This window comes from Grammomys surdaster, unplaced genomic scaffold (assembly GCF_004785775.1).
Source record: "Grammomys surdaster isolate TR1022 unplaced genomic scaffold, NIH_TR_1.0 255, whole genome shotgun sequence".
NCBI classification, from domain to species: Eukaryota; Metazoa; Chordata; class Mammalia; order Rodentia; family Muridae; genus Grammomys; species Grammomys surdaster.
The window spans coordinates 9,428,416-9,451,429 of NW_021604696.1; the positions used below are offsets into that span (position 1 = coordinate 9,428,416).

The 23,014-nt window shown below is 47.8% G+C and overlaps 1 protein-coding gene across 2 annotated transcripts in view; it reads right to left on the reverse strand.

Moving 5' to 3' along the window:
- Positions 1-23,014, reverse strand: part of Tbc1d8 (TBC1 domain family member 8) — a 110,101-nt gene that overhangs the window by 16,713 nt on the left and 70,374 nt on the right. For both annotated transcript variants that reach the window (XM_028775349.1, XM_028775350.1), the window contains exons 3-9: positions 20,524-20,642; positions 19,023-19,251; positions 16,023-16,263; positions 6,490-6,697; positions 4,122-4,319; positions 3,135-3,305; positions 1,322-1,472 (exon numbers count right to left, since the gene is read on the reverse strand). In XM_028775349.1, coding sequence (XP_028631182.1) covers positions 1,322-1,472; positions 3,135-3,305; positions 4,122-4,319; positions 6,490-6,697; positions 16,023-16,263; positions 19,023-19,251; positions 20,524-20,642 — 1,317 coding nt within the window. The remainder of the gene's footprint in view (positions 1-1,321; positions 1,473-3,134; positions 3,306-4,121; positions 4,320-6,489; positions 6,698-16,022; positions 16,264-19,022; positions 19,252-20,523; positions 20,643-23,014) is intronic.

Genomic DNA, 23,014 nt, shown 5'->3' on the forward strand with positions numbered 1-23,014 from the left:
GAGGTGTGGCCATGCCAGAGGAGGTGTGGCCATGCCAGAGGAGGTGTGGCCATGCCAGAGGAGGTGTGTCACTAGGGTTGATTTTGAGGTTTCAAAAGCCTACACTAGGTCCAGTGTACTCGTCTGTCTGTCTGTCTACAACTTGCAGATTACATGTGAGTTCTGAGCGACTGCTCCAGTAGCATGCTTGCCTTCCTGCTGCTTTGCTTCTCTTCATAGCAACAGAACAGTAACCAAGACACACACCCAGAAAGGGTGAACAGAACGGTGCCCAGGCACAGCCTTTTGGATCCTCACCAGGGACCACAGTACAGAAGGCTCATATGGGGAAGCAGCACCCGAGAGGGGTTACAGTCATACCCCAGAGGCCAGAAGAGGGGTTACAGTCACCCCCCAGAGGGCAGAGCCCTCTCGGCCTGGCACCTTTGTCTAGCAGGACAAAATCATCCCTGGTGTGTAGGGAGAAGCCTGCTCCTGCTTCCAGCCTGGCTAGGAAGCTTCCGAAGTCATTCACACCTCAGCCTGTGCCTCAGTAGACATCCTTGTAAGACTCTAAGGATGGTACCCAGCAGCCATAGAGGGAGGACTGCCGTCCTACTCAGGCCCGCTCTGATGGTTCGTGCAGTATTTGAAAAGTAACTAGACAACATCTACAATCTCATCCCATTGGGTACCACATTTCCAGTGGAGGAAGGACCAATAAAAACTGCACTGAGAAATTCAGTTCAACACTGCACAGCGCCAGTCAGAAAATACAGTTTCTCCATGCCGTCCCCATCAGTGCTCAAATCCAATAAAGACACTTTATGTCCAGGAGGTTTCTTTTTTTGTAGCCCAGGCTACCTTAAACTCATTATGCTCTACTTCCCAAATGCTGGGATCACAGGTGTATGTCTCAGTGCTAGGGGTAGGCTTACACTTTTGTTTTTCTTTTGTGGGTGAAGGGGTAAGACTGGTCCTGCTACACACCGAAGCTTGGCTAGGAATTTTCAATCCTATCCCAGCATCTCTAGCACTGAGATTACAGGAACATGCCACCACATCCAACTCATGAAGCCACCTAGTTGGTGAACTAGTACCTAGTTGGTGAACTAGTACCTAGTTGGTGAACTGGTTAGGAAAGAATAAGAGGTGTGGCCATGGGAAGGTCACCGCTGTGGACTCACTCTTCCTAAGGGGGCACCACAGCTAACCAATGCATCAGGGGCTCCCAAGTCCACACTGGGGGTTTACAGAAACAATCCTGATATGATGCTCACAGGAAGGCCATTCCGGAGTCTATTCCAAAGATTACAAGAAGTTTGAGCACACCAAAACGTACCTGAGAAAAGCAGCCACAGCCTTCCACGTAAAGACTCGGGGATCCCCATGGCCACCAGCTTCCGGATCTTTTCAGTGCGGAACATGCACACGGTCCTGCCGTACTCTACAAAGTGGTCGTTCCACAGACTGATTTTTATCTGCTCCCGGGACTGGAAATGGAGATGTTTGTTAAGGTGACAAGAAGCCCATCCACAATCAGTAATGGTACAAAGAATGTCTCTGTTTATGTTTATCGGGGACCAACAGGAAGAGCAGTGATAACAGCGTTCACACACAAAACGCATGTGAGCCGCTGCCAGGCATAAAGGATCCAGGACAAATAACACAGAGCCCCAAGGAGCCTAGTGGAGGCATCTGTGGGAACACAGTACACGGTTCATAACAGGAGCATGTTCACCAAGCACAGAAGCAGTTCAGATTGGATGGGAGGGACAGGTGCAATGGAGAATTTGGGGGTAATGCATCTTTGGGGCACTGACACAAAGTCAACTGCTAAAACACCACTGGACTCCAAGGACAGCAGAGTGTTAAAAAGGCACCCAGCATGCCCTGAGCTTCCTAACAGAAACGGGGAAACTGAAACCTGGGGAAAAAAAAGTATTTTCAACTTTTTAAAAAGTATTTTCTACAAGTGTTTTTGCCTACGTGCACCATGTGCACGCCTGGTGCCCACAGAGGTCAGAAGGGGACACCTGGTGCCCACAGAGGTCAGAAGGGGACGCCTGGTGCCCACAGAGGTCAGAAGGGAACACCTGGTGCCCACAGAGGTCAGAAAGGGACGCCTGGTGCCCACAGAGGTCAGAAGGGGACACCTGGTGCCCGCAGAGGTCAGAAGGAGACGCCTGGTGCCCACAGAGGTCAGAAGGGGTGTGGGTCCCCGAACTGGACTGAGGGAAACTTGTGGACCACCATGGGGTCTCTGCAAAAGAAACAACAAGTGCTTTGACTGAGCCATCGCTCCAAAGCACATTCTCATCATCAGAAATGAGGGGGACATTTATTTCTCTAAAAGTCCATTCAAACTCTCCATATGTCAGGAATAGTTCGGGCCTTTGATAAGATATTAAGAATTATTTGTAATAATTACTGTCCAATAATGTGAGTAACATATCCATAAACCTAGCATTTTTGGTCATTCAGACACGGAATGGCCGAACACAGTATGTAAAGCAATTAGCTTGGTTTGGATTTTAAAGGCCGGTAGCTAGGAAGCAGCATGCTTGTTACTAGGGCTGGGGGCCACCACCTGGGCCTGTGGCTGCAGTGTGGCTTCCTGCCTGCCAGCCAGGGTCCCATTCTAGTCTGTTCGTAAACTATACATGAGCCCTACCTCCCTATTAAAAAAGAACAATTGTAAATTAAGCAACAGGGCCTGGGGAAATGGGTGTGTGGGTAAGGAGGGCTTGTGGTGCAAGCATGAAGACTTGAGTTTGAATCTCCAGCACCCAGGTAAAAACCCAGTCAATTCAGTGTTGGGGTCCAGGGACAGGGATGGGGGGCAGAGACAGGTGGATCCCAGGATTCTGCCAGTCTGGCCAAAATGCAAACTTCAGGTTCAGTGAGGAGCAAACCATGTGAAAGGCACGCACAGAAGGCCTGGCTAGTAATAGACTCATTGCACACCAGAAACCTATAGGGGCAGCACTGTCCGCTGGGCAGGCCGCACTCTGAGAAGAGCTGGCTCCCTACCACCCTTCACTTGGTGCCTAGGACAAAAAAGAGGGAAGAGAAGCAATGGATGCTCAGAGCACTCTAGCCACCTAGGCCATACCACTCCTCAGAGCTACTGCTCACGGGGGCATCTCACTCACCAAGTGGGAGTCGGGACTCTGGCTGCCAGACTGCTGGAAGACAGCAGTCAGGGGCTCGGGGTGTGGCAGGGGGCTCTTCTCCTCTCTCTCCTTGCTACTTTGAGAAGACACCATCTCAAGATCCCCAAACTTATCGGTGCAGATGCTTGTTGAGTAAAACACAGGTGAAGCCTTTAAATTAAAAAGAGGAGGCACAGACAGCACTGTATGTCAGTTAAAAGTCAAAATGTGGGGTCCCAACCAAGCATGCGACCAGAGTCTGAATATCTAGAACCTGAGTTTATTGTCAGGTACGTGTGACAGAGATGGGGTCCCAGGGCAAGAGGCAAGCTGGCTAGGGAGAGTAGCCATATCAACACACTCTGAGTTTGACTGAGAGAACCTGCCTCAGTAATCAGGAGGATTCCTACAATTTACCACGTACATACTATGTACATATATATGCCCACATATATGTATACATATGCTCATAAAACACACATGGAAATTTAAAGATTAAAAGAAGCTTCCTAATGGAAGTCATAGCTAATGATGTCCCAGCAAACCCAAGTACATTCTTGTACCTCTCCAGTCTTAGGATGAGAAACTCTCTCTCTTAACAGTTTACTGCCACCCTGAGCATCAGCCCAAGCAACCTCGAAAAGGAGATACCCACTTCTAGTGCCCCATGGGGGGGGAGGGGTCCCATCACTCCTCTAACCTTGAGGAGGGTGCCACAACTTCTCCAACCCAGGCAGTATGTGGAGGCACCTGGTCAACCCTCCAAAGTGCAGCTGATCCCCCATGGGCCCTTCTGCTCCAGGCAGCCAACTCAGAACACCAGAGCCATCAGAAGTGACATCACACTAATGCACAGCCCAGCCATCTCCAGCATGTTTTCCTTGTACCCACACAGCCTGTCTTTTCAAGCACTCCCTTTGGAGACCATGGCTGTCCCTGGAGGTTACAGGAAGAGTCACGGAAGGCCATCCCTGTAAAAGCTCCTACCATGTCATCATCACTTGGTGAGGTCTCATAATGCACAGGGTGGTTGGCGTGGACCTGTTTCAGTCTCAACAGCAGGCCCTCCACCAAGTTCTCTCTGTCCTTGAGCTCAATGAACTGGAAAGCCATCTTGCTGCGGATGCTCACGATGATGGGGTTGGGCAGCAGGCTCGTGTCTTCCATCTTTTCAATGCTTACTACCTGGAACAGAGATGACACACAGAGTACAAGACAGGAGCCTTGCAGGTGCGTGATCATGCCCTCAGACACATCCAGGAAGAGCTCCTTGCAAAGGCAGGAAAGTGGGCTGGGCAGTGTTACCTGTCAGTGCCACAAGGGGGCAGCAGCCCAAGGCTCTGTTCACAGGTTGAGTGGCTAAGCAAACAGATTACAAAGTAGCAATCAGTCTCCAAAAAAGAAACTCCAGCCCACACTGTACCACAGATGAAACCTGAGGGTGCTGTGCTACCTGGAATAAGCCACTCATAAAAAAGACAAATACCGGGGCTGGAAAGCTGGCTCAGCAGCCAGGAGCACATACTGCTTTTGCCGAGAACCCTGGTTCAGTTCCCAATGCCTACACCAGGTGGTTCACAACTGCCTGTAACTTCAGCTCCCGGGCCACCAATGCTGGCTCCTGGCCTCCAGAGGCAACTACACTCACATGTATATGCATGTACACACACACTTAAAAACAAAACACAAAGAATGCTGTATGATTCCATTTTTACTCCAGCTACCTTGAGTAGTCAAATTCATAAGGGGAGGGGCTTTAATCTCTAAGTGGGACAGAGTCTCAAGTTGGGAAGATGGACGTCCTGTAGGTGATAGTGGGAATATAACAGTGTGAACATGCTTGGTGCCACTGAAATGCACACCTAACAGTGGTTAGGAAGATAAATTATGTTATGCGTGTTCTGGATTTCTCTTATTCTTCTTTTGGAAGACAGGGTTTTGCTATGTAGCTCTGGCTGGTCTGGAACTCACTGTGTAGACCAGGCTGCCCTTGAATTCCTAGAAATCTGCCTGCCCCTGCCTCCAAGAGCTGGGACCACAGCTGACTTGGCTTTCTTCATTGACTGTTTATAAACTGAGCATGTCAATTGCAGAATAACAACACGGAGATCAGAGATCACTGGAGTGAGGGAACTGTGCCTTCTAAGTAACCATGCTCACATAGGCACACAAGCAGCCAGACTCCAGCAGACCCCATGTGTCAGGGTCTCGGTGCTAAGGGCCTGAAACCAAAGGACTGAGCTGTCCACATCCAGACAGAAGCTTACATTGTCCCTGACCTCCAGAATTATGAATTTTTACAGTAAGAAGGGACCCGACTCATACTTGACTTTAATTTTTTTTAAAAGATATATTTATTTTATGTATATGACTATACTCTCACTGTCTTCAGAAACACAAGAGGGCATGAGATCTCATTTCAGATGGTTGTGAGCCACCATGTGGTTGCTGGGAGTTGAACTCAGGATTTCTAGAAGAGCAGACAGTGCTCTTAACCACTGAGCCATCTCTCCAGCCCTTAACTTTAAATGTTTAAGTTGAAGCTCTAGGAGTGTATGTAAACCAAGGAATTTGACATTTGGTTTCTGCAGGTGACACTTTTTACAGGCCGCTTCTCTCTTGGGGAAATGAAAGGGGAAGAGCTCACTCCGAGAGCTCTAATTCCCTGAGCATTCTTTAACGACAACAGCTTCACCAGTGAAGAGGAGGTTGGACTGCTCTCTTTACCCAGCCCTTCTAGGCAAATTCTGAGACCACTAAAGCACCACAAGAAGAGCCACAGCCACCCCAGGAATGAGCAACTCAGGTCCTGCTTGCTCTTCAGAAAGCCAGAGGGCCATCTTTAGGATAAAGCCCTGGCATGTGGACACCCTTCCTTTGCCCTGTCACAGCAGCAGAGAGGCTGTAGTTTAAGATATGATTTCCACGTGACCCCAGAGGCTCACTAGTGAGATGTGTGGTCCCTGTGATGCTATAGTAAACGGAGGTGGGGCCTAGTTGGTGTATTTGGGCCGTGGGGACATTTCCCTCAGAAAGAACTAACCCAGTTCTCAGGAGACCTCAGTTGGTTGTCAGAAATTAGGTCACTGCGAACAACAGGACTGGCCTTTGCTCTCTGTTTTACCATGCGATATCTCCAGCCACTGCATCACCAGTTTTGATAAGGCCTTGACCAGATCCAAGCCCAATCAAAACATAATACCATTCTCTTGTGAGCTAAACCTCGTCTCTTTTTACCTGGCCTTGGGTGTTTTGCTTGAGCAACATAAAACAGACTCATACACTTGCGTCCAAATGGCAAAGGGTACTTTTCAGGAGCACAAAGCAGGCAGCATGGCTGACATGTTAGCTCTACCTCTCTCAGTGGAAGTACAACATTACAGCAGCCGTCCTCTCTGCTGGCAAAGCAGATGTAGCTGTCAGAGGAGAATATTCGGCCGGCTGTGTGGCAGCGACTGAAGGGTGTCCAGAGGGAGCAGTCTGCCACAGCGTGCAGCTTCTCCTTCCTTGGCAGCCTGAAGAAAGCCCGGAAGAACTCATTCTGTGCTCTGGCCTCCAGATCCCTGGGGAGTGAAGGAGAGAGGGGGGGAGAGGGAGGGAGGGAGGGAGGGAGGGAGAGAAAGAGAGAGAGAGAGAGAGAGAGAGAGAGAGAGAGAGAGAGAGAGAGAGAATGAGAATGGAAATACAAGCTTAGAAACTACCTCGACACCCACTGGCCCAGCCAGCCAGCAAGGACACGCAACCAGGCTGTATTTCCCAGAGACTGGATCAGCCTCCGGGGCTCCAAGTTCACAGCCAACCCTTGGAGCAGGCACAGCATACTGAGTCTGCACAGAAATAATCACACAAGCTCATGAATCAGGATGTACATTCCTGGGGGACTGGACAGAAGGCCCAGAGGTTAAAAGAACAGGCTGCTATTCCAGAGCACCCAGGTTCCATTCCTAGCACCCCCATGGAGTCTCACACTCGTCTATAATTCTAGTTCCAGGGATGATCTACTGCCCTCTTGTGGCCTCTACAAGCACAAAGCACATCCATGGGGCACAGTGCACACACAGGCAAAGCACCCATACACATACATCTTTAAGAAATGAGCATGCCTGGCTGGTTCGGTTTGACCACAAAAATGGCTCAAAAATGTAAATATCAAAAAGTTAAGTTACTCTTAAGTGTGGTGGTTTGAGTAGGAATGGCCCCAATAGACTCATATGTTTGAATACTTGGCCCATAGGAAGTGGCACTATTAGGAGGTGTGGCCTTACTAGAGAGTGTCACTGTGAGGGTGGGTTTTAAGGTCTCAGAATCTCAAGCTATGCCCAGTGTGGACACGGTCTCCTTCTGCTCCCTGAGCATCAATATAAAGAACTCTCAGCTCCTTCTCCAACACTGTGTCTGCCCCATGATGCCATGCTTCCTGCCAGTGATGATAATGAACTAAACTTCTAAAGCCGTAAACCGGCCCCGATGAAATGTCTTCCTTTATAAGAGTTGCTGCAGTCATGGTGTCTGTTCACAGCAGTAAAACCCTAAGACTGAGTATTGCCCAGGATACGGAGAATTGGAGCCTTCACACAGTTCTGGCGGGCATGTAAAATGATGTGCTTTGTGTAGGAAACCAGTCTCACTGCTTAAGGGAAACTCACCATTTACCCAGAAATTCTACTCCTGGGGATCCACAAACAAGAGACATGTAGGCCTGCTAACAAATCACATGCTAATGTTAATGCTAGCGATAGCAAAAGGTGGTCTGGATAGCTATCTATGATGAACAGCTAAGTAAAATGTGGCATGTCCCTTTAATTGGATGGAAACTACTCAGCCACAAGACAGGAGGAAGGTACTGATACACACGGCAATGTGGACGAAGCTTAAATAGGCTGAGTACAGGCCCAGACACAGAGACTGCAGCCTGAGTCTGGCCACATGCAGCTGACAAATACCTGACATTATCCCAGACAGCTAAGATGTCAACAGGGCCCTGTGTAGTAAGAAGCCAGCTCCGTGTGAGGACTGTCATCAGCCTGTCCTCTCAGGCAGGGTGTGTTTGGCCACTTCCTTCTCAGATGAAAGGTTCAGGGTAACCCCCAAACTCAAGGGACTCAAGCGGCACTGAGGAGGACCGTCTTTTTTTGGTGATATTTAGTAAAGAAGCCTTGATGCCATAGATGGACAGACAGAGGGCAGTGTGGTGGGGACTTTGAGGACAGTGCAGGCCAACACGGCCGAGTAAGGGGCCCTTCTTTCTTTAGAGGAGGGGAGGAGGTGCTATTCCACATGACCATAGCACCACCTAGCATTTAGGCCATCTCCGATTCCTGGCTGGCATCAGGGAAGGAGGGGGCCTGCTAGCCTGAAGCTCATATGCACACCAGCTGAGAGGGTAAGAAGAACTAAAATCTGGACCTTAACGGCAGGGCCACCATGGGGCCTCCCAGTCCTCCCTTCTACAGAAAGGCCAGCACACAGCAGTCACGAGCTATTACTTGGGATACAACAGCCAGCTCAGGCCAGCAGCCTCCGAAGAAGCACCTGTGAGGGGAGACACTGCCCCAGTAGCAGTAGACTCAAACCAGAAGGTTCTAGATCTACACTCCAGGCATGCCTTTATTAGACTTAGCTTCCATTCCTAAGACTTCAGGAACTTAGAAACTTAAGCAATCCCAAAAACTTAGAGGCAAAGAATTTATTGTTTTCCCCACAAATCCAGAATTTATTTAGTCCAGACTAGATGCCTCTCCTAGATGAGACAAATGTGCCCTCTCTCCTTCCAGCAACCCTGTAGAGTGCTTTACGGAAGAACTGCATCGGGGTTGACAGGCCAACTCTCACCCCATCTGCTTATTCAGGCCACACAGGATGCAGCTGTGTCTCAGCAGCTGCCACAAGCTCTGGATGAGTGACAGGCTGGGCCAGCCTGGTTTCTTCATTAGCTCAGCATTCAAGATCTCTAGCCATATCCAACACAGAACACCTGACCAATCATGGCTTGTAATATGGGTTCAGAAAGGCCAAAGTGGGTCCTATGCTGTCAGCCTGCCTCAACGGGGCACTGCTATGTGTCTGGGAAATGCAAAGATTAGCAACATAGGAACCAGGCTCCAAGGGCAGACGCTGCTTTTCCTTGGTGTCCCAGTCCACATGGAAGAGTTTCTTCTCAAATGTGTTCACTCAGAACATAACCAGAATTGTCAAGGCCAGAGTTTGGGCACCTGTGGACCAAAAGGCTAAGTTCATCCTCCCACCCTGACAGGCCAATTACAGATACAAGCTGCGGTGGTTTGAATAGGAGCAGTCCTCGTGGAAACAGTCAAGCCAATTCACTTATGCTGCCCATGTGCCGCCATGCTTCTCCACCATGATGATAATGGACTGTGCCTTTGAGCTGTAAGCCAGCCCCAATGAAATGTTCTGCTTTATAAGAGTTGCCGTGGTCATGGTGTCTGTTCACAGCAATGAAACCCTAACTAAGACACAAGGGATGACGAAAAGCAGATTAGTCAACACATCCACACTGCAAACAGGAACAGATAAAGGGGTCTAGTGACCCCTGAGTTCATCAGAGGGAAGCCTGGGACAGGCAGGAGTAGCCTCATCTATCCTCCCCCAGTTCTCCTCCTGCAGATCGCTTGGAAGAAGTCTTTGAAGCTGGAGGGGATGAGGGTATTTCCAGCCAGCGACTACTTCTACTCCAAGGCATAGCCTCAGTCTCAGGTGTAATGGCGCTCCCTGTGGGTGGGGCACTCTGTCTTGTTAGGGGCTGTTCCTGAATGCCAAGGTTAGGACCACCACCTAAATCCCTGCACCTTCAAGCCGAGTGTAGACAAAAGAGAAGGCACGGGTCAGGCTCTCCTCCTGCGTCTAGTCAGCACGCTTCAGCAAAAGTGGCTTCTGAGGAAACCATCCACAATGGTTTCTCAAGAGAGCAGGGCCTGGCCATGCTGCCCAGGAGAATCCCCTTGGAGCAGTCAGAGTTTGTGGAGATGGGAAGGTGAGGGGTGGCGGTTCTTCCCATGAAAGATGCTTCTTTTGTGACAGCTAACATTATGGTTTAAGTTTAAATCACTATGCTCAAGAGATCTATGAAACAGATATGTCACTAACACAAATGGTTCCCAACCTGTGGGTTGTGATCTCCTGTGGGGGTTGTTGAATGACTTTATAACAGAGGTTGGCTAAGATCATCAGGAAGACACAGATATTTACATTATGATTTATAACAGTAGCAAAATTATAGTTATAGGGGCTGGAGAGATGGCTCAGCGGTTAAGAGCACTGACTGCTCTTCCACAGGTCCCGAGTTCAATTCCCAGCAACCACATGGTGGCTCATGACCATCTCTAATGGGATCTGATGCCCTCTTCTGGTGTGTCTGAAGACAGCAACTGTGTACTCATACATAAAATAAATAAATAATTCTTTAAAAAATTATAGTTATGAAGTAGCAATGAAAATAATTTTATGGTTGGGGTCACCACAGCATGAAGGGTCGCATCGCACAGCATTACGAAAGTTGAGAACCTCTGCTCTAACCTATGACTCCCGATTGCTCAAGGACAGACAGCTCCCTGGAATGCTGAGGGCTGTTCATGTGAGATAAGCCACACATTTTCACATCCATAAGTAAACAAGCATGGTTGCACCAGTGTGGATGCTTGTTTGATCATACACAGGTGTGTAAGCGCATGGGGTGTGTGCTTGCCCCTGATTGGATGCAGGTGGGAAGTACTTAGCTCTGTGGGTTTGCCTTTGTATAAGCTCCTAACACTAGTGTAAACTGGGTACATACAATAGGAATCTCGGGAAGAGACCTGGCCAGTTATTTAATAAAGCTTGCTTCAAATTTGGCTCAAGATTTGTGGTACTGGACTTTCCCTGCAATCTTCCTGTTCTCAGCATAGGGCTTGCTCTGATCCGACCATCGGAAGTGGGCGCTCTGATGGGGTCAAGGGAAGAGAGCAAGAAAGAGGACTGAATCTGTGGGATGAGGCCAAAGAGTTTTGTAGAGACAGAACGGCAGAGGCAGGGGGCTGGCTGCTGAGGACACACAGCCTAGCAACTACTGGGAGAAAAGTAATTCTGACTCCCAACCTAACTGCATCCCAGCAATCAACCTGCTGGAGACTGGAAGAGGCTCACTGCCTCTCCAAGCTCCCCTGTACTCGATCTTTACAAACTGGCTGGCTAGCTGACCACACCCTAACTTTAGGATAAACACTTTTTGTTTGGGAATTTCAAGATCAGCTTATTCCATTACCCCTACTGCCCAGGCAGCAGCATCCTCCCTCCCCAACATCAACCGACTGACCACTGCTACCAGGGCCCTACCTTCTAAGCTCTGCTGAGAATATAGGGTCTTCTTTGCACTAGGCAGGTTGGGCCATCCCCTCCCCCTTCTCAAGTACCTAGTGGAAGGACCATAACCCTGAGATGACTAACAGGTAAACAGATACTCAGTTACCTAGGCCTTTGACCCTAAGGGTCACCACTGGGAAGCACTCATTTGGGAAGGGAAGTGACAGTGGATCAAGGAGAGAGCTGGAAGGATGTGGGGAGGTATTCCAGCTTGTTTGGCTCTGACCTGGGAAAGCTGTTTTCCTAAACTTTAAAATCTGCCTCTAGGCAGGGTGCCAAGGGGCCTGAGTCATTACCTGTTTACACCCACAGGCCTGGTCTCCATGACAAAAGCTCCTGATGAGAACCAGCCCCAGCAGGCAGCTAGACCTTTCACTTTGAAAGAAAGTCCCTTAGCAGGTACTTGACAGGTGAGCATGCTGCTGGAGACCAGAACCTGTATGGGTCCTGGGTCTATCCCTAGGCACAGATGGTCCAGCCTCTGACACTCACCTGCTAGCCATCCCTACATTCCTGTCCTGCCTTTTCTTCCCTCTAGGGGTGCCCAGGTAGAACCGGGTTGGGTGAGCAGGAGGACTTGGAGACACTCTGAGTCCAGGACACGCATGCACCCTGTCAACGCTGACATTTCTAAAGTAGCTCTCTATCTTACGCAGTCCAGGGTCACAGCCAGATAAAGCACTGTCAGCCAGAGAAAGCGCTGTCCCGTGTCTCTCCACCCAACCTCTTGACAGTAACCCCCACAGACATGCTCAGAGGCTCATCTCCTTGGAGACTCTAGATTCTGTCCAGTTGGCAACACTAACGCACACCAGGAAGGCCAGCCAGCCATGTGCGCAGCTGCAAGCTGAACTCCTGTCCAATGGGCTGCACCTCATGCTTGCAGGTGCGTAGATCTGGACAGACAAGAACACGATTTTACCTGGTAGCTTGCAAGGACTATTTATTTAATGATCTACATGCCCAAATCACATTGTTTTCAGGGCTCTGTCAACATGGCTCTTCCTTTTTAAAGATTTATTTATTTTATGTATATTTATTTATTTATTTTATGTATGTACATTGTCACTGTCTTCAGACACACTAGAAGAGTGCATCAGATCCCACTGCAGATAGTTGTGAGCCACCCTGTGGTCACTGTGTGGTTGCTGGGAATTGAACTCAGGACCTCTGGAAGAGCAGATAGTGCTCTTAACCTCTGAGCCATCTCTCCACATCCTTGATATATTTAATAAGCTACGGGAAAGCATGGCTCGCACGGCTCCCAAGGTACCAGGTGCTTTCTTTTCAAGCTGAATCTCCTCAGGTGGCTGTAAAGACTGTAGGGGAGGAGTGGCAAGCAAACTTTTGGGGTTGGACATCAGAAAATGGAGGTACAGAGCTCTGAGGAGTTCATCATAAGAGAGAGGGGTACACCTGTCTCACAAGAAATCTCTCCCCACATCAGAGGTAACTCAAGTCATGTGACATACCTGGAATGTCACCCCTAAAGAACAGTTAGGTTTAGTGCCTCACTCCTAATAATGATCCATCTAAAACAAATGCACTCAGCAGGAAGTGATGGGAGTCTCCCTGAACACATCCCCACTTACGGCGCACCTCCCCAGGTGTTCGGAGAAGACAGTGCATGTGTGAGAAACAACCAATCTTCGATTTCTATAAAGACTTTCTATCACCAACCGCTAGCCTGTGGCGTTTTGAAGGAACTTAATACGGACTGAGTATTCACTATGCAAAATGACCGGGATAAAGTACTTCGAATGTTTGTGGTTTTTAAGGGATATTTGCATAGACAGTATAGGTTGAGTATCCCTAACCTGATGTTCCACCCTCCGCATGCTCTAATGATGGATTTCAGAGCGGTCACAGTTTTTTCAAGTCCTCTGTGTTCAGCCTTTATCATGAGAAAGCTGATAGCCATGCCAAGAAGGCTCTTGGTACCACAGTACCAAGCTCTCTCACAGGAAAAAGCATAGCTTCTATATCTTCAACTGGAAAAAAGATGGATAGGAATATTCAAACAGAGAACTAAAACAAACAAAAAAACCAAGAGGCAGAGACAGCTCAGTTGGTGGAGGCTGACCCAGGGTAAGCACCATCAGGTGAGGGGACGAGGGGACATGACTTAGTCCTGCAGTGAACTCTGAGAAGGACGGGGGAAAGTTAGGTCCTAAGGAGCTTGTTTTGAAAGCGTGGTGACCTGAAACAGATCCTCAAAACCCACATAAGCAGCTGGGCATAGTGATATGCCCTTGTCACCCACTGTTAGGCCCCTAAGGCTTCCCGGCAAGCCGGCCTAGCCCTCTTAAAGAGCTCCAGAGCAGTGAGAACCTGTCTCAGACACAAAGCTGGATGGTGTTCCTGAAGAAAAGCACACCTGAAGTTACACACACACACACACACACACACACACACACACACACATACGAGTGTGCATCACACAGCATGGCTGAACCTTGAAGACATTACGTGAGATGCAAACCCACAGCTCAAGGGTTCCACCTTAATAAGGGACCTGCTCAGCTTCTTAGAGCAGAGTGGGCAGGTGGCGTGTCAGTTAGTGATCAGCAGGGGATGAATGTGGATGGCAGAGTCATTCTGCAGGTAGAAAACGGTGGCATCTGGATGGGGCACCAGCATGACGAAAGCTACCAAACTGCATGTGCACTTACTGTTCCACACGTGTAATTTACTGTGCAAAGTTTCTGAATGTCTAGTAGCATCGAGTGTAAGAAGTGGCTTCATAATGGCACAGAGAAGTCCTAACCAGACAGTACATCAAGCTTTTGCTTCTCAGGGGTCACCTTCTGACCTGTGCCACACTTACCCAGACAAGAGCCACAAAGCCCCAGACCAATCAGGCTCACACATTGTGTTCTGAGCTTCAGCTGATAAAGCTAAACTTTTTTAAAGCAACAATCCGAACAACTACCTCACAAAGTCACTGCAAAGCCTGTCAGGTTTAGTCGGACTAAATAAATCCAAACACTGTTAGCTCTAAAGTAAAGGAATCAAAATCGTCCAGCTGTCCTGAACATCTACCCCCACCCCAGAGGACACAATCTGACAAGAGGACTGGCTTGGTGGTAGAGCACATAGCCAGCATGCACAAGGGGGAATGCCCAGCGTCATTAAAAATGAAATGTCTTGGGCTGGAGAGATGGCTCAGTGGTTAAGAGCACTGGTGCTCTTCCAAAGGTCCTGAGTTCAATTCCCAGCAACCATGTGGTGGCTCACAACCATCTGTGATGGGATCTGATGCCCTCTTCTGGTGTGTCTGAAGACAGCTACAGTGTATTCATATATATAAAATAAATCTTTTTTAAAAATGAAATGTCTTCATGTTCACTGATAAAAGTGAATAACCAACTTAAACCACAAGGGTGCCCACATTATACGCTGAAATATTTGAAGTAAAAGGGGACCTCCATCCAGAAAGCCACGTCGACCACATAGGAGAGAGGAGGGATAATGACAGTCACCATTTCCACTTCTGCCTGCCAAGACTAGCCACAGAGATAGAGCCCAGCAGATAGCTCAGTGGGCACAGACATTCTGACCACACGATTTGATCCCAGGGACCCACAGGGTGGAGGAGAGAATTAATTTTCAAGTCATCCTTTGACCTCTATGCTCATGCAGTAGCGTGTGTGTAGCACATATGCACTCAAAAACACAATAAAGAATGTAATAAAGACGAACTGGAGAGATGGCTCAGCGGTTAAGAGCACTGATTGCTCTTCCAGAGGTGCTGAGTTCAATTCCCAGCAACCATATGGTGGCTCACAACTATCTGTACTGGGATCTGATGCCCTCTTCTGGTGTGTCTGAAGACAGCTACAGTGTACTCACATACATAAAATAAATAATTATTTTTTAAAAAGAATGTAGCCGGGCAGTGGTGGGGCACACCTTTAATCCCAGCACTTGGGAGGCAGAGGCAGGTGGATTTCTGAGTTCAAGGCCAGCCTGGTCTACAGAGTGAGTTCCAGGACAGCCCGGGCTATACAGAGAAACTCTGTTTAGAAAACCAAAAAAAAAAAAAAAAAAAAAATGTAATAAAGAAGTAAAAGATTGACCACAGGGGCAAATTTGAGTGGTACCAACACAGAAACATGCATTGGGTACATCGGCCCTCAGTGTTTGTAGGCTCTGTATCCTTAGATTCAATAGCCATCAACCAAATATTTAGAAAGACATCCTCTCTCTGTACCAAATGCATACACTTTTCCTTAGTGTTCTTCCCTAGACAGCACAATATGACAATTATTTACATGACATTGACACTGTATTAGAAGGATAAGTCCTCTAAAGATGTTACACAGCATCTGGGCTTTTGAATTAGCCATAGGAAAAGACTACAGGGTCTTGCATGGCTGTGCATCAGATGCTCACCGAGATCCTGAAACCAATGGCCTAGGCAAATGGAGGAAAACCACATACCTAAGGCTGTTAAAAGCCCATGCACATGAAGGATGAGGCAGGCACAGGTCCCCTGAGCAGTTGAGGGTCTCCCCAGTGCTGAAGCCCTACCTCTTAGTGATCTGGCTAGGCTCCTGAAGGTCAGGGTCCAGATCAAAGACCTCGTTGTCCAGCAGCCTCCGGAGTGTGACATCTGCCAGCTGCTCCATGATCTTAAACACCTCGTCCAGGTTCAGAAATGTGGAGAAGTCTCGTTCCTTATTCTGTGTAGTGATCCGGATGGTGTCTGTGAGAAAGACATTGGAGGTTCGCTCCAGCTTCTGGATGTCCACCCAGGGAATCACAAGTTTAACTGTAAGAGAGAAGGGCAAATGGCCATGACTATCAAATGGGAGCAAACCTGAATTAAGTGGCAAACAGTGGTCAAAGCTCTCTCATAGCAAAAGTAGAAATGTCTTTTGAGCCAGGGCAGGGAGACTAGTCTAGGACTGTGTGGTGGCTGCTGGGAACACAGCCTCAGAAGCCATGTGTGAAGCTTCCCAAATTGCTGGCTCCTGCACACCCCCAGGTCCCATACTTATCCAAGGAACACCATTCTGGAAGGCCAAATTAGCTATGCACACACTCTCTCAAGAATACTTACACAGCCATACAATCGTTAATGTCACAAAAATGATCCCTCTCTGAAACAAGTAGCTAAAAACCATTTCTACCATTTCTGTCTGATTACTTTGAAATATTGTCTTCTGGGCTCTGATAATTTTAAAAGGTACCATTTGTGCCATCCTTGACAGGATAGCTGCTTCTGTGCTTTCGCACAAAGTATCTTACACACACACACACACACACACACACTCTTAATGGATTTACACCAGTCCAATTATTAAGTAACTGTCTGTGATGAGTCCAGTGTCATGCTTTGCAATGGTTTGGATATGAAACATATCTTCAAAATTTAACATGTCAGAAGATCTAATGCCAATACTCTTCAAACTATTCCACAAAATAGAAACAGAAGGAACACTACCCAGTTCATTCTATGAAGCCTCAGTTACGATGCATATTCTCCCTTGGAGATGGAATGGTTTCTGTCTAATCAGGAACTTGTCACAATTTCCTTTCATAGAGGACTTCATAAGAGATTTTTTCTACTTCTACCATGTTTAATGTTCCAAATTTTAAAATCCGGTTGAGTGCATATTACTTTCAGCTTCAAAAGATATCATGTATATTTAAGAGGCATTTAACTATTATAAATTATTTTGATGACTTTAAAAATGTCAATACTGAGCTGTATATTTTAAAATAAATTTTATTAGTTTAATTGAAAGAAAGAAAGAAAGAAAGAAAGAAAGAAAGAAAGGAAGGAAGGAAGGAAGGAAGGAAGGAAGGAAGGAAGGAAGGAAGGAAGAGAGAGAGAGGGGAAAAAAAAGTTAACATGTCAGGGGCTTGGTCCATGTTGATGGTGCTATCCAGGGGAGATGGGTCTTTGAGCCATCTTGTCCATGTCCCCTTCCTATCCGCAGTGAAACAGGAAGGTCCCTAACATGTATTGTAACACTCTTAAGTCTGAAGCCTCAAAGACCATAAACCAAATAATTCCCACTCCTTGTTTCTGTCAGGTATTTTGGCCCAGCAAGGAAAAGTCATTCATCTATCCTGTACTGAGGCAGCTCATTCAAATAAGGAAGACAGGCAAACAAGTAAGTAACCAGACTTGATGGGACCTAACACAAAAACATAAACATGTGCAAGCAAATAGCACAGAGGAAAAGCTCCTGGAGGGGACAAGATCAAAATTGGGTTCTGAAGGATCAACAGGTATTTACAGACAGGCTACACAAACAGGCAAGGGAAGGGTATTCAACTCAACAAGAATTTCAGAAAGGAAAAAAGGGGGAGATCAGTGTGCAAGAGAGGGAATGGCCAATGTGCACAGGGTCTTGGAGCATCACAGTGGAGCTGCTGAGCAGAGAAAGCACACCATGTACAGACAGCTCACCAGGCAGTGTTGGCACACACCTTTAATCCCAGCACTTAAGAGGCAGAGGCAGAGGCAGGCAGATTTCTGAGTTCGAGGTCAGCCTGGTCTACAGAGTGAGTTCCAGGACAGCCAGGGCTATACAGAGAAACCCTCTCTCGAAAAACAAAACAACAACACAAAACAGAGCAGCCCCTTGAGCTGGCTTCATTAGAAATACAGGTGCAGAAGAGGAAAAGCATGAGTGTCACATTTGTTGCTTTGCCTGCTATGAAAGCATTCCCTGACAAGACCTGCTGAAGAAAGAGCATGTTTACTTGGATTCACACTTCCCAGGTACAATCCATGGTGGGAGTAAAGACATGGTGGCAGGAGCCTGAGGCAGCTGGTTATTGTATCCACCACAGTCAGGAAGCAGATGGGGACAGATGCTGATGCTCCGCTCCTCCTCCCTCCCTACATCCCTCTCTCCTCCCTCTCCTTTTCTTCTTCTTCTTCTTCTTCTTCTTCTTCTTCTTCTTCTTCTTCTTCTTCTTCTTCTTCTTCTTCTCTCTCTCTCTCTCTCTCTCTCTCTCTCTCACACACACACACACACACACACACACACACACACACACACTCATTCAGGGTGGAGAGACGGCTCAGATGTTATGAACACTAACTGTTCATCCAGAGGACCCAGGTTCAATTCCCTGCTACCCTCTTCTTGCCTCCATGGGCACCAGGCACACATGTATGTACAGAGACATACATTCAAGATAAACACCCATAGACATAGAATAAAAACCTTTGAGAAAAATATATTCTCCTGCAGAACTATTCAGTCACTCGCTAATATACTGTATTTTCAAAGCATCTATACTACTAAAAACCTGGCAGTCTCTACTCGAGTTACCCAGAAATAAATGTTTAAGGGAGTAAAACAAACAGATCCTCCCTAAGTCAAGCCCCCTTGGAGGAGAAACCTATGTAATTAAGCACAATTATCTGTACAAATCATGGGGAAATGGATGGAGCACACTTCAAAAATAGTCCCATTCACAGCTTCTCTCAGAAGTGATGCTAAGCAGGCTCCCACCCCCTGAATGTATCTGTGAATTCAGGACCAGAAGGCTCTTGGCCATACTTACGTTCCTTGCCCAGGAAGAAGGAATAGAAGCAGAGGTGGTTGATACTGAGGTACAGCCAGCCCTGGCGGGGCACCCGGCCCTTCCAGCAGCAGCAAGAATAGTAGGTCACCAGCTTCTCTGCCTCAGGGAAATTGAACCTGGCCTCGAACTTCACCAGGGCTTCTCGGAACTTCTCGGGCTCCTCCTCCTGCTCTGCCAGCCTGCTGCTGGTCTCCTCAGCGATCAGAGCCTGAGGCATAGAAAGGTGTCACTTACCCAGCCAGCCAGACAAAAGTTAGACTGAAGCAGAAAGAGGACAGGAAGTGGGAAGGACAGATGGGCAATAGCAAAAGAGGACAAACTGACCCAAAGGATGTAAGAACCCAACCTTGTTTCCGAACTTACTAATACTTCACAAAACATCTTCCTTGTCAGGTTCAAAAGGTTGATAAAGGGCCATCAAGATGGCTCACCAAGGAAAGGTGCTTGCAGCCAAGTCTGAGGATCTGAGTTTGATCCCTAGTACCACTTCCTGCACCCCTCCCCACACACATACACAATTTGAAAGCTTAGCAAACTGATTTTCAATTTCTTCATCATGTTTTAATTTTATAAATTTCTCTTGACGTTATGAACCATAAGATAATGATTAAGACTTTTTGGGCTGTTACATATGAAACAGATGTCCAGCTTGCCGTTGTCCTGGAAGGCCTTTAGTGAGGCGTGTACAGCTGCGACAGGGGCCAGATGATTTAGTGCCTGTGCATAGATGTCACTAAGGAAGAAACTGGGTGTGGGGTGTGGAAGCAGCCAAACATCCAGACCTGACAGGAAAGCATCCTTCACATTTTGTCAGCAAAAAGTGGGGGGTGGGGAATGAAAATGTCCACTTTAACCCTCAGACTCCTTCATCACCAATCCTGCCTCCTGGGGACTAGACTACCCTGGTTTCTGGTGGTTGTTGCTGTTGTTGTTTTTGACGCATCTCCTGTATCCCAGGCAAACGTCTAACCTACTCTGTAGCCCATGCTAGCCTCTACCTTGGGACTCTCCTGCCTCAGCCTCCCCAGTGCTGAGATTACAGAAGTGCACCTTCACACCTGGCAAAGAGACAGGCTTTTTAAAGTAGTTAATGCTAAAGTCTTGAGAATCTAAATTGTTAGCCCCAAACATGCTGCTTTGGCATAGGGGTTATTTTAAGCTGAAGACTCTGTCCTCTCCATCTACCTAAAGACTGCCAAGGAGCTCCTTGTCCTGTCCCCCCCTGCTCCCCCCCTCACCAGTAGAAAGCTGAGTTCCATGACCAGCAGGGAGGGAGAGAGGAAAGGCCAGTCAGATGTAAAACAAGTGAATTCCCTTTGTTTTATGTAACTTGACAGAAAATGTAGCCAAAGTTTTTTGTTTTTTTGTTTAAAAAAAAAAAAAGTAGCCAAAGTGAGAGTAGAAGCTGTCAGAGACCACTACAGAGCTCAAGGCCTGGGAGAAACAGGAAGGTAGGGAGAAGCCTTAAAGCCCAGCCTACCTTCACCTTCCCTTTGACAAAACTGGCGATATCTTCTTTGTTGTCAAAGACTGACAGGGTATGCAGCAGGTTCTGCTCCAGCCAGTCCCAGTGCCGGTTGATTTCCTCCAGCGTTGCACCTGGATTTGTACAGACAGAAACACATCAGGGAAAAGGAGGAATGTCTAAAACATGAACTCACTTCCCAACCCCTGCCATATACGAGTCTATGTGTATTTTACATTATGAGCATTAGTCTGCAGTAGAATAGGCCCCATTCATTAAAACCAGAGTCTCCTCTGGCCACTGGGCACCTGCAGGCACTGATCCTATGGCCACAAGGCAGCCCAGGTGACTGGGAGGGTCACCCTTCGGTGTGCTGTGGCCATCTTGCCTGCTTTGGCAATGTCCACTGCTTCTCTGCCTCCATTCGGTGACAGAGATGTTGGTAACTGCACAGGTAGCCCAACACAGAACACACCCCAGACAAGTAGACTCACTGCCAACAGGCTCACACAGTGTAGCCTGTGATCTGAAAGGCCAAGTTCTCAGTGGGAGAGCCTGTTGTGAAGTCCTGTTGACCATACAAGAATGTCACCACTTGGGAGCAGCAGGGCTTGACCTAGTCAGGGCAGCCTCAGAAATCAGCAATCTACAAATGGATATTCTGTGCCATTTACAGCAATAGCCCTCAAAGACCTACAGAGAGAGTTCTTACAGTGCATGTTATCTTAGTAAAGCACACACAAAAAAGAATTACATCAGGCAATCTATCAGTTAATTTCTTTAAAAGGCAATTGAAATTCTCACTATACTTCCAAAGTGTTAAGCACCACTGTTAACAAAGGCATAGTCATGTCCACTATGCCACTATCTCCGCTGTTTCTTCTAAGGAGCCTTCTATTCATTTGCACTGGATGATGGGCACCAGACATGGGGACTGTGTCTCAACTCTAGTGAGAGCAGATGCCCCTCCCGCACACAGGTATAGAAAAGTTTTTCAGTCACACTTCCAAAATGGGACAAGACTAAACCCAGAGAAATTAAAACTACTGACCCATAGTTCAGAGTCACCTAGAACAAGTTGGATGCTGGGAGGGTCACCAGAGTTACTATTCACCCCAAAGCAGGTGTGTTTTGCTTAAAAGTGTGTTTCCTTTCTCTCTGTGTTACTTGCACACCCTGAGTGTAAATGCACACGAAAACCTTGGAAATATACATTACTGTCCCTCCTCTGAAACCTCTAATCTGAAAGGCCCAAGTCTGAATAGTAGCGTGCTGTCATAGTGTAAAATCCCACACCTGCCTGATGCCTGATGGCTTGGAATCTACAGACTTTCTTCACGCACGAGTTTTAAAATACAGCGTTAAAAGGATGCAGAGAAGAAGGTGAGAGAAGGTAAGTGGGCTGCATGCATAGACGGAGGCTCCCATTCCGACAACACTGTATCTATACAAGTATTACATCAGCCAAAAGAATCCAACACACTCCTATGGCATGCAATAAAGTAGCAGAGGGCTCAGCCTGGACTTGTGGTTCAGGCCCATGGAAATAAAGACTGTGTGTTAAATTAGGCTGTTGTTCTGCATGGACAGTCAGGGGAGGAACAGGACAGTACCTAAGAGACTGTTTCATTAAGGAAAATGGGGAGCTAGGTTACACAAAGTTCCCAATTCCTCGGTATTACCCAGACAAGCATACTGTGTCCTCACTGACTCTGCCATCCTCCACAGCATGGGGAGGGAGTCAGCCACGTGGCTTTCTACCCAGTGCCTCCATTCACAGGCTAGCCATTGCTTCCTGCACCTAAGCTCACGACCCATGGCCTTTGCTTCCCTCCAGTTGCACCTCCTGGATGGCCCGTTGGGTCTTAGCAGGAGTTAGTCCTGGAGTGAGAGGCTCTTCCTGCACATCTCTCAGGACAAGGAAAGTTCATTTTAAAACAAAATCAAGCCACTCAAGGCCAGCCTCCACAGGTCCATCTGTCTCCGTGTCTGCTTTCTCTCTGTCTTCTGACCTGAACTCAAGTCACTGAGCATCTCTGTGGCCCTCAGCTGGCTGTGGCACACCATGGGCTGACAGGACACCATTGGGTGGCTTTCCTGCCTCTTACCTGCTCACTCTTTCCATTCAGCACCTCTCAGTGATCACGTATGTCATGGTAACACAGACAGCCTCAGTGCCTGGAGATCACTTTACAAAGCCAGTTCTACCACACCCTGTGAGCTGAGTGAACACAAAACTGGAGACGGCAGGCCTTTATTTACCATCAAAATAAAACCAACCAGGTCACTAAGCAAAAGGAGGCTAGACGAAAGAGGACCAGTGTGTCTGTTAGCTTTCAGTGCTCGGTTACGGTTCTTCAGATATACTTCCTCATTCGTAAAAACAAAACAGAGAACAGGGAAGAGGGAAAGAGAGGGAGGGAAGGAGGGAGGGGAGGGAGGGAGGCGGGGCGGGGGGGAGGGAGGGAACAGACACACAGGGCCTCTGGCGGCGAGCCGCCGGGGG